The following is an 18,947-nucleotide window of genomic DNA, read 5'->3' on the forward strand; positions in this document are numbered from 1 at the left end:
TTTTATAGATTTTGCATTTACATTTAGGTCATTGATCCATTTTGTGTAATTTTTGTGCGTGGTAGGAGGTAAGGTCCAACTTCATTGTTTTGCATGAGGAGATCCACTTCTCTCAATATGATTTATTGAAGAGACTATTCTTTCCCCATCGATCTTCACACCTTTGTGGAAATAAATTGGCCATAAATATATGTTTATTTCTGATCTTTCAACTCTATTTCAGTGATCTATATATTTATAATTATGTTAGTGTAACAGCATTTATTATTTTGCAGAAAAACACATGAGATATACCCTCTTAACAACTTGTCAAGTATTTAGCACAGGGTTATTGACTCTATGTGCATTGTTGTGGATCAAATCTCTAGAACTTTGTCAACGTGCATGACTAAGACTGTCCATGGAACAGCAACTCCACATCTCTCACTCAGTCCCTGGCAACGGCCATTCTGCTTTCTGCTGCTATGAGTTTGACTACTTTAGATACCTCATGTCACTGGAATGATGCTTTATTGGTCCTTCTGTGATTGGTTTATTTCAGTTAGCATAAAGTCCTCAGGGTACATCCATGTTGTCACATATTGCAGGATTTCCTACTTAAGGCTGAATAATATTCCATCATATGTATATTCCACGTTTTTTTTATTCATCAGTTAATGGGCATTTAGCTTGTTTCCACCACTTGGTTATTGTGAATAATGCTGCAATGAACATGTGATTGCAAATATCTCTTCCAGAGCTTGTTTTCGGTTCTTTGGAGTTAAATACCAAGATGTGAAATTGTTGGATGGTAGCAGTGTTTTTATTACTCTTGCTTTGTAATAATGTATAGTAAGTTTTGAAATCAGGAAATGTAAGTGCTCCAAATTTGTTCCTTTTTAAAATATTATTTTGGCTATTTTGGCCCCTTGCAATTCTATAAGAATTTGAGAATTGGTTTTTCCATTTTTGCAAGTAAAAACTTAGAATTTTGGTAAGGTTTGCAATGAATCTGTATATTACTTTGAGTAGTACTGCTATCTTAACAATATTAAGTCTTCCAGAACGTGAACACAAGATGTTTTTCCATTTATTTAGGCCTTCTTTAATTTCTTTTAGCAATGCTTTATAGTTTTTAGTGTAAAATTCCATTATTTCCTTGGTTAAATGTATTCTTTTGGATATTATTGTAAATGGAATAGCTTTTTAAATTTCCTTTGCAGGTTGTTCATTACTAGTGTATAGAAACTAAGTAGATTTTTGTGTGTTGATCGTATACCTTGCAATTTTGCTGAATTCATTTATTAGCTCTAGTGTGTGTGTGTGTGTGTGTGTGTGTGTGTGTGTGTGTGTGTGTGTGTATGCTTTGGGATTTGCTGTATGTAGAAGTGTGCCATCTATGAATAGAGATAGCTTTATTTTTTCCTTTCCAATTTGGATACCTTTTATTTCTTTTTCTTGCCTAATGACTCTAGCTAGAATATTCAGTATGATCTTGACGAGCACTGATGAAAGCGGGCCTCCTTCGCTTGTCCCATTGAGAATGATGTCAGCTTTAGGTTTTCATATATGCTCTTTATCATGGTTAGGAAGTTACCTTCTATTTTTAGTTTTTTCTATGTATTTATCATGAAAATGTGTTGTACTTTATCAAAAGCTCTGTGCATCAATTAATATGATCATGTGGGTTCTGTTTCTTTGCTCTATGAGTCTTGATTGGTTTTCTTATGTTGAACCACCCTTGCATTCTTGGGTTAAATCCCACATGGTCACGGTTTATAATGTTTTTAATATGATGTTGGATTCAGTTTGCTAGTATTTTGTTGAAGGTTTTCTTTTTCCCTCTATATTTATAAGAGGTATTTGTCTATAGTTTCTATAGTTTTCTTCCCTTATTATGTCTTTGTCTAGCTTTGGGATCAAGTAATACTTGTCTCTTACAATGAGGTAGAAAATATTTCCTCATCTTCTATTTTTTTGGAAGAGTTTTAGAGAATTTTTGTTAATTCTTTAAAAATGGGTAGAATTTATCACTGAAGCCATCTCGTCCCAGGTTTTTCTTTGTTGGAAAGTTTTTAATTACAAATTCAATCTCTTTACTTATAGGTATATTCATATTTCCTATTTTGTCATGATTCAGTCTTGGTAGATTGTGTGTTTCTAGGAACTTGTCCATTTCATCAAGATTATCTCATTTGTTGGTGTATTTATTAGTCTCCTAAGGGTTCCATAACATATTACCACAAACTGAGTGATTTTTATATATATATATAAATAATAATAAATATAGATAATAATAATAAATATAAATAAATAATAATAAATATAGATAATATATATATATTATCTAACAGTTTGGGAGGCTAGAAGTCTGAAGTCAAGATGTCAGCAGAACTGATTCCTTCTGGAGGCTCAGAGGAATAGGCTATCTCATGCCTCTATCCCAGCTTCTGGGAGAAGAAAGATCTCAAATCAATACCTAGATTTATACCTTAAGAAAATAGAAAAAGAAGAGCAACTAAAACCAAAGTTAGTAAAAAGAAGGAAATAATAAAGAGTAAGTGGAGATAAACAAAACTTTATATACATATATATATATATATATATATATATATATATATATATAGAGGCATCTATGGCTATCAGTTGTGTTTTTTTTTTGTTTGTTTTTTATGTTCTGTCTTCATTTTCATTTTCATTCATCTATGTATTTTCTAATATCCCTAGTGATTTCTTCTTTAACTTATTGGTTGTAAGGAGTATAATAAGTGGTTTAATTCCCACTTATTTGTGAACTTTCCAGTTTTCCTTCTGATACTGATTTCTAGTTTCATTTCAATGTGGTTCAGAGAAAATGCTTAGTATGATGGCAATCTTATAAAACATCTTGAGACTTGAGATTTAGCAGTCCTTTTTTACTGAAATTTAGCATTCTCTTTCTTTACTAAGCACTGACCTGGTTGCTGTACGGTTATTAAATTAGATTCGAGTTCTCAGAAATTTGATTGTCTTTTTGTTTTTTGTTTTTTGCTAGCTTAATGGTTGCTTCAATGGAAGGACTTATTCGTGGTGTTTCCTACTCCACCGTGTCTGTGATGTCACTCTTCTTCCATGCTTATCCTACAGACTTTTGTTGCATGGCTTTCTTCAGAAGCCACTTCTGCTAACACCTACTTCCCAGTTCTGAGCTAAATGCTCAATCATGGGTGTTCTTTACACTGCCTTTCCTCTAGATCATTTCTTCCATGAAATGATCCAGAAATGAATGTATTCCAGAGCATTCCAATGCTGGTCCAGGATCTCTTTGTCTATTATCATTAATGTTGGATGAATGAAAGTTGCATGAGTGAACAAGGAAGAAAATATTTAAATTCTCATGAACTTACCACAAAGCCTAGTTACAGGTTACTGATTGTTAAAGAATTATAATGCAAATAACTTAACAGGAAACTATGTTGACTGTATCATTCTTGAGGCATTCAAAAGATACTTCAGAATCTGGTGATATATTGAGATGATGAGTACAAACATATCATTTAATATGGCTATAGATTAGAAAATGGAGGATGGTATCAACTCTTACTCAAAAAATACATTTTGAATTTATATTAGTTAAAGAATTCACTTATATTAACTTGTCTTTTGGGAGCAGAAGACAGATATGTTTACTTTATTAATTCGGCTGTATGATTTTCATAGAAACAAGCACTTCCTAGGTATATGTTCACTGTGTATAAATATAGATTTGTAACTTTCACATGTTTTCTTTTAAAAAATGTTTTAAGAGACAGTCTTATTTTACATTGGCTACTATTAGGAATTGTTAATTTGAGTACAGATGCATGAATGTTGGTCCAGATACAGAAAGCTTAAGTCTATTAAAGACCTGCAAAGAATTGTTGTTATATGGCTAGGTTAAGAGAATGCTATGCCTCAAATCACGTTTAGGAAATATAAGAATTTTTTGCTATAACATCCTGACACATATGGCTAGCCAGGTAGATATGTCTTAGTGCTATATCCCAGTACAGCTTTATTAAGGGCTCTTTTTATATTCCTTGTCATATTTCAATGTATTTTGCCTTAACTTTTCAAAAAAGAAACACAAACAACAAAAACCCACAAGGGTACAAACTAACAGCTCAATTATTTTTATTTTATTTATTTTTCAGTGATTTTACAAGGAAACTTAGTTTTAAATTATATTATTATTCCTTAAAATGTATTATTATTTCTTACAACTAGTTAATTATAACATCAACTGCAAAATGATAATTTGTAAGTCATTCATTATATAAAAGTAGTAAGAAGAACTAAACCCAAAATGCAAAGATTTTATGTTGAAATTGTACTTGATTAACTCACAAATTTGTACCTGTCTTTGCAAAGTAGGATAATGGAATAGCAACCGTTGATTATTTTCCTTTTTTCCCCATAATACTGTGAATTCTTGACAAAGGATTACTACTGGTGATGGACAAAATGTAAAAGTTAGGTGGGAGCACAGACAAGTACGAAAAAGAATGTCAATTTCAACTTACTAATTTTTCACTTACAAAACACTGTTCATTCATACCAAGTGGGTATCACTTTTATAAACATCTCAACTTACTCTTTTACTTAAGTTTATTTCTCAGTATACTTTGAATATCTAGGAAGCTACAGCCATTTTTTTTAAATAATAAAAAATCCACATCACCAACTTAAAAAAAAACAAACACAACTCAACATTTTGTTTCTCAAGATGGATTTTATTCTTTATTGTTGCTAAATGAACACAATTTTTTTCAGTATGAATTTTTTTCCTAATAATCCACAAAATGTATAAATTTGTGGTGCTAAGTGTTTGAGAATTATTGTATTCTAAATTTTAAATGTGAGATTTTTATAACTGCTTTGTTTATTTTGGATTTTCCAAATATATAGATTTATATACTTATCTACTATTTCAAAATTATTTTTTTAATGTTGCACATTTTCCAGAGATTAGCTGGTTAATGAAATTGGATCGGATGTTTATTAGAACACATTGAGGCTAGATTACAGGTATAGATATCATTCAAAGAAAACTTACTATAAATTTAAAAGTAGATAATATTCTTATTAAAATGACTAAAATAAAAAACAGTGATAAGACCAAATACTGGCAAGTATATGGGGATAAACTGCATCTATCAAACATTGCTGATGGAAATGTAAAGTACTACAATCAATCGGAAAATAGTTCAGCAATTTCTTACAAAACTAAATGTACTAACTACTTGACTCATCGAATGCACTCCTGAGCATTTGTCCCAGATAAATAAAAACTTATGTTGATGCACAAACCTGTACATGAATGCTCATAAAAGCTTTTTTCCTAATAGTAAAGTACTGGAAACAATCCAGATATCCTTCAGTGAGTGAACAGTTGAACAAATTCTGTTACATTCAAACAATGGAATACTACTCAGCATTAAAAAAGGAAGGAACTATTAATACATGAAACAACTTGGATGGACGTCAAGGGCACTATGCTCCATTTTTTGTTTTAAAAAGTGAAGCTCAAAAGGGTGCATACTGTATGATTCCATTTAAATAACATTCTTGAAATAAGAAAATTATAGAAATGAAAAAAGATCAGTGGCAATAGATTGCCAAGTGACAAGGACAGGAAGTGGGGTGGAGAGGTAGCACGAGGGAGTCCTTTTCTGGAGATGGAAAAGTTCTGTATTCTGATTGTGGTGGCATTACACAAATTTATACATGAGATAAAATTTCACAGAAGGATACTTACACATTCACAAAGGAAAGTAGGAAGACAAAAATCATGAAAACAGAATAAGGTCTATAAATCAGTTAGCAGCAATGTACCAACATCAGTTTCCTCATAGCGATATTATACTGCAGCTGTATGAGACGTTGCCATTGGGGGGATGGTGAGGGAAAGGCACCCAGGCCTCTACTATTTAGCAACTTTTGTGAGTCTATATTGATTTCAAAATAAAAAGATTTTTTTAAGTAGTTATAGCACAGTTTTAAAACACTATTAAACATTTAAAAAGAGAAATACCCCTGCACACAATTGGCATTTAAAACAACCTTCTTTTCAGAGGCTTACTTCAAAAAGTCTTCAGTTTGAAATGATGATTTTTTTTTTTTAATTCAAGCATGCAGTTGTGTCAATTCAAAAAATATGGTCTGTGAACATGAAAGCTTCAACTTTGATTCTCCACTCTCCATTTTCTTCATCTTCAAAGGCCCTTTATTTGATCAGGAAGGATGTCATTTCTAAAAGTACTAAGACAGCCACATTTAACTTGAACAACATTGTTCTTTCAGGTTATTAAGGCTGTTCAATTTTCTCTGTTGGTGGCTACACTGATTGGAGACTCTTCTTAAATGTCAGACTGAGTAAATTGTACTGGTTCCAACACACAAAAAAAAAAGTTAAAGGAAAGCTTTGGAATTAATGCAATCAGTAACCTTTGAAAACAAAGTTAAGAAGCAACAGTTGAATGCTGGATGTATAAAAATATTATGTTCCTTTCTTCTTTGAATATCAGTATGGCCAAGAAATAGGGAAACACAATAGAGATTTCAATTCAAAAAGCACTTCTTGAGTACCTAAATCATAATCATAGCACCTTATAATGATATGCGTATTTTGCAGAATGATGTAGCTTATAGTGATGAAAAAGAGTCCATACTGTTCATGAGATCTCAAATTTGCATCCCCAATATTTACAAATGTTCCAGGTTTTATACCAACGCACTGTGTGAGAAAAAGGAAGAAACTGCTTAGTCAGCTTGGATGAACATTGGGTAGGACTCTGGAGAAATACATCAGGGTTAGGACAGAAATTGCAAGGCTATGGAACACAAAATCCTATGAACAAAGATTTGTAGAATGGCAACCATGCCAAATAAGTAAAATGAATAAGAATTTGAAATTTGACATTGATTCTGTTTGGAGAATACAGAATATTTGTCTGTATTTTCTGTGAATGTCGGGCTACGCATATAAGTGGACAAAAGAAAATTTTAAAACAACACTGCTCAATTGTGGATAAAGTTTGGCATTTTCTACAAAATAGCTCATCTGGAGAAAATGATATGGTGGCACTAATGTGCGCTCAAAGGAGAAATCACTAGACTCCTCACTTTTGTTTTCCCTTTGTATTTTTGTTTTATTGCTGGAAAATAAGTTTTAGAATTAATGGATGCAAAACCATTCTCTGAATATCTTGATAAAGAAAGGCCAATTATATGTTACTTCACACATTTGATTTGCAGTACTTAACACACTAATTTTCTGTTATTGATCATGTTAATTCTATGTTATTAAAGCCAACATTAAATTACCAGGAAAAGTAAAAATAAAAAGAATATTAAAAATGAAATGCATGAAAAATAAAGGTGGATGAATGGATGGATAGAAGGATACATGGATGGATGTGTGAATAAGCAAGTGTAAGAAAATGTTAAATGTAGAATCTAGGAGTGGGAATATGGGTATTCACTAGGAAAATCTTTGAACTTTTCTGTATGTTTGAAAATTTTCGTACAATTTTGAAAAGAAAATTAAAAAAAAACAAAAAACAGAAGGACAACTATAAATTTCAGTGCCTAAACACATAAATAAACAGCTAAAATAATGTATTAGGGATATTCTCAGTATAAAACATAAAGTTAAGAAAATGTTACAAAAATTAAAGCCTTGCATCAAAAACTTCAAATGTACTTTCTAGATAAACGATTGAAAATGACAGAGATCAACTATAGTTGTTGAAGTATCCATTTATGTGAAAATAACTTTTATTGACCCACCTTTATATTGGTGTTATGTTCTGTCAGTATAAGAATGTTCTGGACATGTAAATGTCACCTGTGGATCCAGGTCTATTTGACAAGACTGTAACACTCCAAGACGTCAAAATGATACAACTTAGAGGCTTGTCCTCAGATCTAGAACTCAAGAATAACAACATACAGTTACTTGACTAATATACAAAAATTATACGGAACCAACCTAATAAATATGACAATAATATCTGTGTCTAGTCATGAAAAAGAGCTTTCTATATTTTTGTTGCTGTGGTTGTTCCATACTGTTTTAAATATTCCTTGCACTTGATGTCAAATTAGAACTTTCAATAAGCCTAAAAAGGCCGTATTGGTTTAGAATAGATTAACTTTGGAAGGAGCAGGCTGCTTTCCGTGTGCAAGGCAAATACACTTCATTGTTAGTTGATTATCAGCTGTTCTCAATCACTGAAAGGATTTCTACTCACTTTCAACATTGGGTCCATTTTCCACGGAATTCCAGAGCTGCATAGCTTCAGATGCCTGAACGTGGTGCCTTAGCATTTGCATTGCTTCTGAGCAGGCCGGGATCTCAGAAATCCCAGACAAGTTGATATTGATCCTTTTGAAAAAGTTATGTACAAAGGAAGTATATCTGCCAACTTCCTTTAGAAGCAGGGTCAAATAACCAGTTAGAAAATTTTCTAAAGGTGTCACATTAAACTTTAATAATACCTACATTTTTATGGGGCTTTTAACTTCGCAAATTGCTTTCACGTGCATTATCTCATTTCATGTTCTATTGCAAGGAAACAGTGTCTAGGTTTTAGGGCTGAATTACAATGATATATATATCAAAATGTTTGACATTTCAAGAAAATTGACGATTACTATGCCAAAGAGAACTAGTTAACAAGAAATGACTGTCTTCAAGATCAAGTATTACAAAGGGTTAAGATGCTGATGGTTCCTTTAACCTTCTGCTCTCCTGCTGGAGGTTTATCAGAACCATTTCATCTCATTTTTAAAAAAAGAGAAAATGGGCTACGTCGTTTTTCTTTCTTCCACCTTCTTATTTCCGATTTTCTTTCTTTTTAAATAAATCTACAGGTCAGCCCGACCCCAGGGTGCATCCGTGCTCTCATGAAGATGCTGTACTGCCCATATTGTCGAGGACTTCCCTCCGTAAGGCCTTGCAACAACTACTGCCTCAACGTTATGAAGGGCTGTCTGGCAAATCAGGCCGATCTGGACACCGAGTGGAATCTGTTTATAGGTAAGGAGCGTTTACACTGATCCGAGAGCAGAGCGTCCGTGATGCCTGAGGGCAGGTTCGAAGTTGTGATGACTTGTGGGGAGTAAGAGGACTAAAGCACACACACACAAAGCCGCGTTTAGCAGATTATAAACATTATTTGCATTTTTCTTTTTTTCTTCAAAAAAAATAAGGCGTCTTTCAATATTGTGAAGGACAGTCCTGTTGAAGATTGTCCACGCCCGCTGTGTTGAGTTCGCTGATCTCTCTGACGAAGGTAAAAGTAGCCTGTGTTGAATTTCTGTGAGATCCTGTAAGAAAGCACAAGTTAGAAAAGGTTCTTGAAAAGAAATCCACAGTTTGATTTGTATCCCCTCAACATACTCACAAACGCACTGTTCCTGGAACCGAACAGGAAGAGAGCTGGTCCCCACCACGCGTACAGCAGAGCCCAACACTGAGCACCAGGGGAAAAACTGGAATTGTTTTATGTGCAGAGTGCTAGGCAAGTAGAAGGGGAAACTGTATCACTTAAAACACGAACTAGCCAATGGCTTACAATGGGAAGGTTTTTTTTTTTTTTTTTTTTTTATTGGGGAAGGGGAACAGGACTTTATTGGGGAACGGTGTGTACTTCCAGGACTTTTTTCCAAGTCAAGTTGTTGTCCTTTCAATCTTAGTTGTGGAGGGCACAGCTCAGCTCCAGGTCCACTTGCTGTTGTTAGTTGCAGGGGGCGCAGCCCACCTTCCCTTGCGGGAGTCGACGAATCGAACCGGCAACCTTGTGGTTGAGAGGACGCGCTCCAACCAACTGAGCCATCCGGGAGCTCAGCGGCAGCTCAGCTCAAGGTGCCGTGTTCAATCTTAGTTGCAGGGGGCAGAGCCCACCATCCCTTGCGGGACTCGAGGAATTGAACTGGCAACCTTGTGGTTGAGAGCCTACTGGCCCATGTGGGAATCGAACCAGCAGCCTTAGAAGTTAGGCGCACAGAGCTCTAACCGCCAGAGCCACCAGGAAGGTTTTAAGGAGTTATCCGAACAGGTTTGCGGGAGTGCTGCTGGGGTAAGTTTTAATTGGCGGACCTTGGGACTTGGCCATTTATGGTAAAGGGACTTCAGCACCAGATCTTCCTGGACAGCGGACCCTTGGTTTCTGAAAGGGTGGGTATTCGTGTTCCGCTACTGTTCAGATCCTTTGGTTCTGTGGGGCCGGGTGAGACTTTGGTTCTGGGTGCGGCTAGAGGACAGGGGTGGCATATGCGCAGTGCTGTCTCTAAAATAACTCAAGGATTGTATTAATCACCGATCTGCTTTAAGAGAGCAGAACCAGTTTTAAGCTGTTCAATGTGATTTGTATGCTGTTTCAATATTAGTAAACAACTCCTTCCTTAAATACCTATGATCAAACTAGGTCAATATTTTTGCTAAAATATGCAAATTTCTTCCTCATTCTATGGACAAAAATGCTTCAAGCGTGCAAGCATGAAACAGCCTGCCAGTCTTTAGAAGGTGGGAGGAAACAGGGTGAGGATGAGTCAGGGAAGGTCTGTGAGTCATGGCTCAGGTCTTAAGTTGAAGAAATCACTCAGGGGGTTACACTGCAAAAAGATATTTCCCAAATAGCTATCCAAGGATAAAAGGACAAATTTCATAGGCAAGCTTCTCCCAGAAAAATATATAGGCCTTGAAAGAGTAAATGTATTTTCTCCACCCTCTGTCAAATAGCCTTCAAATAAAAGTACTTTCAATTGCATTTACTGCAATTGCATAGTGACAAGCAGAGTGGTGCAAATAACAGTTGTAGTTGTGAGCCTCAGAGGGCCTTCATCATTTATGCCAACCTCTAAACCCAGAATGCATGAGTAAAGTCTGCTGATATCTAAGATTTGCATAGAATAGGAAAAAGATCTGAGATGTGTTGGAATACAGAGAAACCTAAGCCCACTGTGTGACAATGTGCTTTTAGGTTATAGCTGTGGCAATGAAACCCATTGGCTAACACATGATCAAGCTTAGGAAGCCCAAATGAAAATGGTTTTGACGTTTTAAAGAAAAAATTTAGAGTGGGTAGATTCCAATGTAAGTCATTTAACAAAATTTCAAAAATCATTTCAGAGAGAATAAATTAAATACTATTCTCTGTCCTTTCAGTGGGAGGACGAAATCTGATTGTATGATCTTGGGTTATTTCAGTTGAAAAATGAGGGAGTTTTTAGAAAGTTAATCATTAAGGGACCCTTCTAACTCAAAAACAATATTTTTTTGCTAAGAATTTAGAGGGGGCATGAATTTAAAAAGTAATCAGGATAAACTTGATCTTCTAAAATGTGCATTTAGATTAATTTTGGCAAATACATTTTTCCCAAATAATGCTAATACAAATGTACTCTCATCAAGAAATCTAAAAACATTTGCGTATTTTAAAAACTAGATTAAACCTCATAGCATCACTCTTGAGTCATGAAGACTAGTCATACTTTTTGGTTGAAACTGCTCTAATTCAGAGCAGAATTAAATTGTCTTTGGTCAGCCTGTAACTTATTGATGAAAGTGGACGTGTGGATTTTGTTACTAAGAGCAACACATTAAGAATGAGAATACGGGCTTTTTAACTTGTATGAGCAACAATAACTTCTTAATTGGCTCTTTTTTCTCGGTGTTGGTTGGCTATTTGATGTAAAACAAATCCTTATACTTTCAATCAGTTCAGTCTCTTAGATGCCAATTTAATGTGAAATTATAAGTCTGGAAAATAATTTGATTTAAAAACTAAACGTTGAAGCCACTAAGTGTTGGAAGTATTTTAATGAAAAGGAAACAAGGTGGTTAGTCCTACAATATATTTCGTACCCATTGTTCCTGTATTTGATTTTTTTAATGAATGTTAGAGACCTCTGAGAAAATTCTCCCAGTCGTCATTTTTCGGGTTTTGCTATGGCATTGAGAATTGACCACCAACATAGATTGTGGAGCCAAATATGTTCTTGATAATCTGTGTCCCTATGTGAAGTGTTCACAAATTTATTATATTAATTAATCAAATGTGCGAAATCCATTTTCTACACATATACATCCAAGATGACAGTGTTACAGTGTTCAGGAATGAAGGATCAAAGATCAATGAGGAAATAAGTAATCCAAAAAAAATTATATATAATCGCCCTCTCTTTAGTTAGCACCTGCAGCCCATCACTCTTGTGCTTCTTGCGTCTTTTCATCAAACCTTTCACTCTGGTTGCTGTCAACTGCATAAGCCATCTCTATCTGCTGCATCAATGTCCCAGGTTATGCATTTCATAAGTGTTTTTTCATTATTATGCGCTCATCTGAAATATTAACAGCACCATGCAATCAGCTGTCAATAAACACAAGAATTGAGTTGGAGATCTCAGGATCTTTACAAATGCCACCAATTAATTGAAAGTGATGTGTAACTGTTAAGAATTCAGTTGGTGTCGGGATCATGCCAAAAGAGAGGCGATTCACTGATAAAATGACATGCTATAAGGACTCAAGTAACAACCCCAGTGCTATTCCATTCACTTCTGAGATTCTGTAAGGTTCTTTAATCCAAGAAAAAAAATCAGGAATCTACACAGGGTGCATTCTCACAGTCCTCTTTTAGGAAGTTTGACTCCACGCCCTGCACAGAGATAGTACTCAAAAAATTCTTATCAATTAACTATTGCAGGAAAAAGGAGGAACTCTTCACTTTTTGCCCAAAGAGGCTTTAAAAAAAAAAAAAGTTGTTGCCAATGAGCAAGATGCTTCTAGACCCATTTTAGAGTACTTGAGCAGCCTCAGTTCGTCTCCACCAGGAATTTTCAGCTGCTTTCTAGGGGTGTATGGGATTCCCTGGTACAAGGCACAAACCAGCTTCTGTTTGCACTTCAACTTGCTGCGCTAAACGATGGGCCATGCTTTGCAGGACCCCTCAGCCAGGCAGGATCTGAAAGAACACAAGAGTGGTTTTAAGCCTGTTCTCAGTATTAGAAACTATGCAGTAGGAGAACAACGTAATTTGACGCATTGCCTGTCTCTGCTCAGGCACTTACCCCAAGTGTTACTACTCGATATTCATACACAACTTATTTTAGTGTAACTGTTGAATGTTGCCTGAGTGCAAAAGGGTTTTCTTGAAAAATGTTTACGGAAATTAAAATTTCCTTGAGGGAAACAGTTTGTGAGCAGAATTCATTGTTTCAGTAATATCCTGTCGTTATTTTGAGTGTTTGGCACTGATGCCAACCCTCCTCAGATAAGAATTGTTCTGTTGGACAAGGGGCCACGTTGCAGATTACACCTAGTTCATGAGCATCAAAGTTAAGGCCGAAAATACACTTACATGACGAGAATAAATCTTGTTTCTACTTTAAAACCCAAGATGTGTGGGATAGCCTCCTCCAAATATCTGGTACTTTCTAAGACTTTGTAGAAGGTGAGAACCGCAGAGTGAACAAAAAAAGCGGGTAGTTTACATGGAAAGACAAATGTTGGTGAGACAAAAGGCAGTGATTCTATTTTGTTCTGATTTGTGTGTGTGTGTGTGTGTGTGTATTGCTAGAATGTTGTAAGATGCTTATTACTGCAAGTATAAGGCAGAACTGTCTCCATAGTTCCATAAAAGTGAGACTTGAAGATGTTTTTGTCCCAACATGATAGCCTAATTTTTTTAGGTTATCCCAGGTAGTTAGACCCTAATAATCTTCACATATTAATTCAGCTCACTATATTGACTTAGCTAGACAAAGACATTTTTTGCCCTTGGAGAATTTCATGTAGTTAAATTAATTATAATCAACTGTGATAAAACATTAGGAAAATAGAAGTACAGTATGCTAAGTCTACTTAGCTACAGTACTGTCTACTCAGCAGGGAAACTTAACCTCTCATCTGGTGGCCAGGGAAGCCCTATCTTGGTAAGTATAGAATGAAATAGGAAACAGGACAGTATTGAATTAACGTCAAAGATAATTGATGCTTAATAGCTGTAACATATATAATTGTTACAAATAGGCCCCAAGTATTTGCAAGTTTCTGTGAGAATTTCAACAGGCCTAGCATGATCTGTCAGTAGTTCTTAAATACCTATTTGTTTTATGTTTGACATGTTTTATGATCAGATCTCATCACCACTACTTCCATTGACTGAATCTGATAAGATTTGGAGAATTTGTGTTAATTTTCCTCAAGAAAAGATGAATTCCTTGATCCATAGATGTCCTCCAATGGGGGTTAGGGAGGAGGAACCAGCAAAGCAGCTTGTATTTTTAAGTCAAGCCTTGGGTACTCATAAACCAGACAAACTACTGGTATCAAACTTTCTGGGCTTTCTTTCTCCTTTCAAACTAGCTAACTATTAAGTCTCAAGGCAGCCCAAAGACAGAAAACTAGCATGAGAGCATCAAACATGCAACCCAAAGTGAGTACTATATTTTTGCCAGGCCAAGAGGCAATAGATTGGGTAGTATGTATTCATTCCTTCATTTATTCATTAATCTAACACGTTTACTGCTATGGACCTTGTTCTGGTTTAAGCATGGGGATAGAATAGATATGGCCCTGCCCGCTGCGAACAGGGCTCTGTATGTGTTCTTTCAATGGAATAAATGGAAAGAAGTAGACAGAGAAATGGAAGGGAATGTAGTAAAAAGCTGTTTTATTTTACTTTGTGAGCCTACTCTTTTAAAGGAACTATGACTAATTCAGTAATTTAAAAAGCACATATCTCTGTTGTTAATGGACTCTACGAGTGAGGGCATGGCAGAAACAAATCAGATAATGAACCTGGTTCTTTCATTGTGACAGCTGCTATCAAGTTGTAAAATTATAACCAGCCATGAGGAAGCTGTGCTAGGTCATTCAAATGACTGGTGTCATGTAATAAATGGTTACTTTGATGCACAAATGACTTTCTTAGGACCTACAAGAGTTGTTTATCCTCAAGGTAGATAGGGTATTCACAACTTTGTGCTCGGGGTAGATGTTGCTAGATAAACACTTATTGTTTCTAGTAAATGCAGTCAGGTTTTCTTTTTATAATGTACAGGACTGAATGGTGGTGCATTTCAGAAGAATATAAAAAAAAGTATAAGGAACTGTGAAAAGCATTTGTATAAGATACTCCTCTTTCAAAGACTTTCTAAATCATGAAATTCTGTAATACAAATTTGATAAGAACTTTTTAGTTACAAAGAATTCCATAGTTAATATCATAGACTCTCGTTGGTATATCTTGAAATGCCATGTTTCGAAAACCTCTAGACCCTAGACATAGAAAATTGTTTCCTTTCAACTAAAGAAAAAGAAAAATTCAAGAGTTGCACTTATGAGCAAGCTTTCAAGGTTTCTTCATCTCCACTTTGTATGAGACAAGAGCCTACTCAATAATACAGGCCAGAAGCACAACTCTGAAATTGAAGAATAAAAGCCAAAGCAATTATTTTAGAATCTGATCTCACTGTTAGCTGCAGAACTTGCTTTTAACCTTGTACGTTCCTAAAAGCACCAAGAAAGTTTTTTTTTAATAAAAACATTTTATTTTCTATCAGTTGAAATCTAACCCCACCCAACCAAATCCCTACCTTCCTTTTATAATCTGATTTAATATGTCTCATTTCTCGTGGACATTTATCATAGCTGTGTTCTCTCTGTAATGCTGGCAGAATGCATAAGTTGTACTAATAACACACTGAGAAGAAGAAAGGAAAAGAGAAAGAAAATAGATGGCTAGTACACAGCAACCTTCACAAGTGGCACTTGGTATCAACTTCTTATATTTAGAAAATAGTTTACTTCTGAACTCTGCATATGTGAAAGTCTTTTTATGTGGTACAATAGGGCTAATGCCTTAAGAGTGGTATAATGTATGAGGCTATTCAGCAAACACAGAAGTAGGCATTTCTTAACCTCTGAGCACTTACTAATGCTGGTCTTGAGGCAACAACTCAAGAGATTCATGGGACTGCAATTTCTGTCCTGAATCAAGCAGATTTTCCCATGGATCAAAGCAGGCAAAGCACATCAGACCTTGGTGTAATAGACAAATAGTCATTCTAAGCTCTCTGTGTGTGTGTCTCTATGTCTTTCTGTGTGTGTGTCTGTGTGTGTGTGTATGTGTGTGTCTCTGTGTATATGTGTGTGTGTGTCTTTACTCTGAACGCCAATTCCTGTTCATTCATCTATTCCAGTTTCCACATATTCAACTTCTATACAATTTATAATTGTAGTTGATCCATTTCCTATTTACTGATGACTACATTTATGATATTCTAAACTAGATTTTCAAGTTGGAATTCATGTTGCAATATAACATAACACCAACCAGTGGCCTGTATGTAATGAGGCATAGATATTTTTGCAAGTACAACGTTCTTTAGTATACAAGAGGTTCCATTTACAAAATGAAGTTTACAGAAACACCTCTTCTGTCTTTTCAACCTCTCCAGTTTCTGTGAGAATCAACAGAAGGATTTAACTTAATACCAGGAGAAAGCAGAGCATATCAGAATGATTCAAGGTGGCTAGAGAATTACCTTTGTATTTGGGATTTGGCATTTTATTTTTAGTGTACATGTCAGTTTCAATGTTTTCTATAGGTAAATGGTTTAATTTGATAATTATGTCAAAAGGTACTTGTTTTTGATAATTAACATCTGATTTTGTTAACATGCAGTAGTTTTCACTGTCATGTTTGTTTCAGTTCAAGCTGTAACACAAGATGTCTGGCTTTTGGCATGCCAAGAGAAAATATTTGATGATTCTTTAGAATGGAATTAATAAATTCCCAAAAGCCCAAAAACACAGGCAAAAATCAAACAGTATAAATATTAGCCCAATGACATTCTTAGCAATTCCAATTTGAGGAGATAAGACAAATATGAGGTAGGAGAAGTTGTTGTGTGGTAGGAACTAGAAAATAGGAAACATAAATAGAGGTAGGTAAGTGGATTGTTAAAGAAAGCACTAAACCATATGGCTTTTCACAATAGCAAACTTATGACAAGTCCCAGGGCCATTATAAATAAAATATCTTCGTCACTGATTAAATAGAATAAAGTGTGTATGTGTGTGTGCAGGGTGTGGGGGTTACCTCCTGGGGCATTTTGATCACTCTCAAGATCCTGATTAACAGCTAAAAGGAAAATCTTTATTTTAACTCAAATAACAAATTGGTGCAAAGTTGCAATACTTTACTAAGATAAAAATAGTAGTGTTAATGGGAGTACTTAGGCCTCTATCCCCAGAAACATAACATTCACATATATGTATATAATTAAATCTATACCAAGATATATTAAGGTATATCTTCCAATTGCTCTAAAAGCTCCTGTAATTTATGATTACAGCTCAAGAGTGGAACTGCTGAGTATGTCTTTAAGTTTGAGTCATTTTGAAATTAGTTTTAATTTTGCTCAGGCTTGATTCTTTAACATTATAAAAGAGTCTTTTAGAATTTTATTCTCTTCATCGTGTTGTCTTTGTGACTTGTTTATTAATGAACAACCCTCCAAGGAGACAGGGGTGGAAGTCAGGTTAGAGGAGGTAGCCTTGAGTGTATTCTGACAGTTAAAGCCAAGTTTTCATTGTTTACTCTAAAAGGAAATAGGTATTAATGCCCTTGGGAATAATTTAAACTTTTGAGAAACTTCATGGTATATAAAAAAGTGGAGATCATAACTCATTTAAAAATATTGTGTTTATAGATACTTGGTAAGATAGCCAGGAGAGAATTAAAATTATAATGAAGCAAGAAATATGCCTTGTCCTTCAAATAAGAGCTCGTATACAAATCCCACATTAAAAAAAAAAAAGACTTGTCCTTGATTTTTTTCTTTGCATGGATTTAAATAATTTGCTACGCTAAGAATTTATTTCATTATAACCTCTGAAGAAGTAAAAGTTAGAAATGAAAAATAAGTCATTGAATACATGACTTATCCCAAGAAGTGATGTATCTCTATGCAGTACATTTTTACTCTTTAAGGTACAGAAATCTTCTAGAAAGAACACTGATAATGAAAACAAGAAAAAAATCAGTATTCACCACTAAAATCTTAATGGAAATTAAAGAAATTAACTTATTTAATGCAAGACCTAAAGATAATATTGGGTGACATGGATAAGCAAGTAGATGGGAGAGAATTTTGGAAGTAGCAGTGACAATCCCTTTGATTGCCAGAGCTGATGTGGCTTTCAGATTGACTGAATCAGAAAGTGACCCTGTCCTACCTCAACTTTATGTCTGACTCTCCAAGAGTTTCACATAGCCTGAAGAAGTCCATTCTCCCAAAGGAGGCAGGACTACTCTTCTGTAAGAGTTCATTAACTTCGAAGAGAGCATTCTCAAAATTCACAGAAGTCAGCTAGTGAAGGTTATTTGGAGCCCTTGGTATTATCACTTGTGTATGTGTTTCCTGGTTTTCTAAATCCAATGTCCTCAATTATTGCTAGATTAGTTGCTTATCTTTAAAACAGTTCAGTGTTGCAACCTCTTCTGTGTGAACATAATAATAAAAATGTATTCTGTACTCAAAAAATCTGTGTGGAATGTTCAACCAAGTGGGAGAACTGAAATCATCGGTAGTCCTAAAAGTATTACTCAGGAATAATTCTATAAATACCGCAGCACAGAGCCCTTTGAGGAGGTATATCATGCATAGGAGCTGGCTTCTAGAAGGTGACGCCACAAAGCGAAAAGCATGTGTCCCTTCATTAATCAGTTTTGCAGTATTTTTTATTTGAATCACTGTGTCTGAGTGTAAAATATTTGACAAGTCCTTGGTGACCTAATTTAATATGTGCCTAACATCACCCTCTACTGGTTGAAAATCTGGATATATACCTCCCAAAGTTGTCCATGAGAGAATGTATAAATGTGTCTTGCTACTCACTTACAATTATAGTATCCAAATCGTAAGGCTAAGAG

General features: G+C 35.0%; 1 protein-coding gene across 2 annotated transcripts in view; it reads left to right on the forward strand.

Annotated features, from left to right (window-relative positions):
* The window catches only part of GPC6 (glypican 6), a 1,028,052-nt gene that overhangs the window by 692,041 nt on the left and 317,064 nt on the right, over positions 1-18,947 (forward strand). For both annotated transcript variants that reach the window (XM_033104888.1, XM_033104889.1), the window contains exon 4: positions 8,875-9,040. In XM_033104888.1, the coding sequence (XP_032960779.1) occupies positions 8,875-9,040 (166 nt within the window). The remainder of the gene's footprint in view (positions 1-8,874; positions 9,041-18,947) is intronic.

This window comes from Rhinolophus ferrumequinum, chromosome 4 (assembly GCF_004115265.2).
Source record: "Rhinolophus ferrumequinum isolate MPI-CBG mRhiFer1 chromosome 4, mRhiFer1_v1.p, whole genome shotgun sequence".
In the NCBI taxonomy this organism is placed as follows: Eukaryota; Metazoa; Chordata; class Mammalia; order Chiroptera; family Rhinolophidae; genus Rhinolophus; species Rhinolophus ferrumequinum.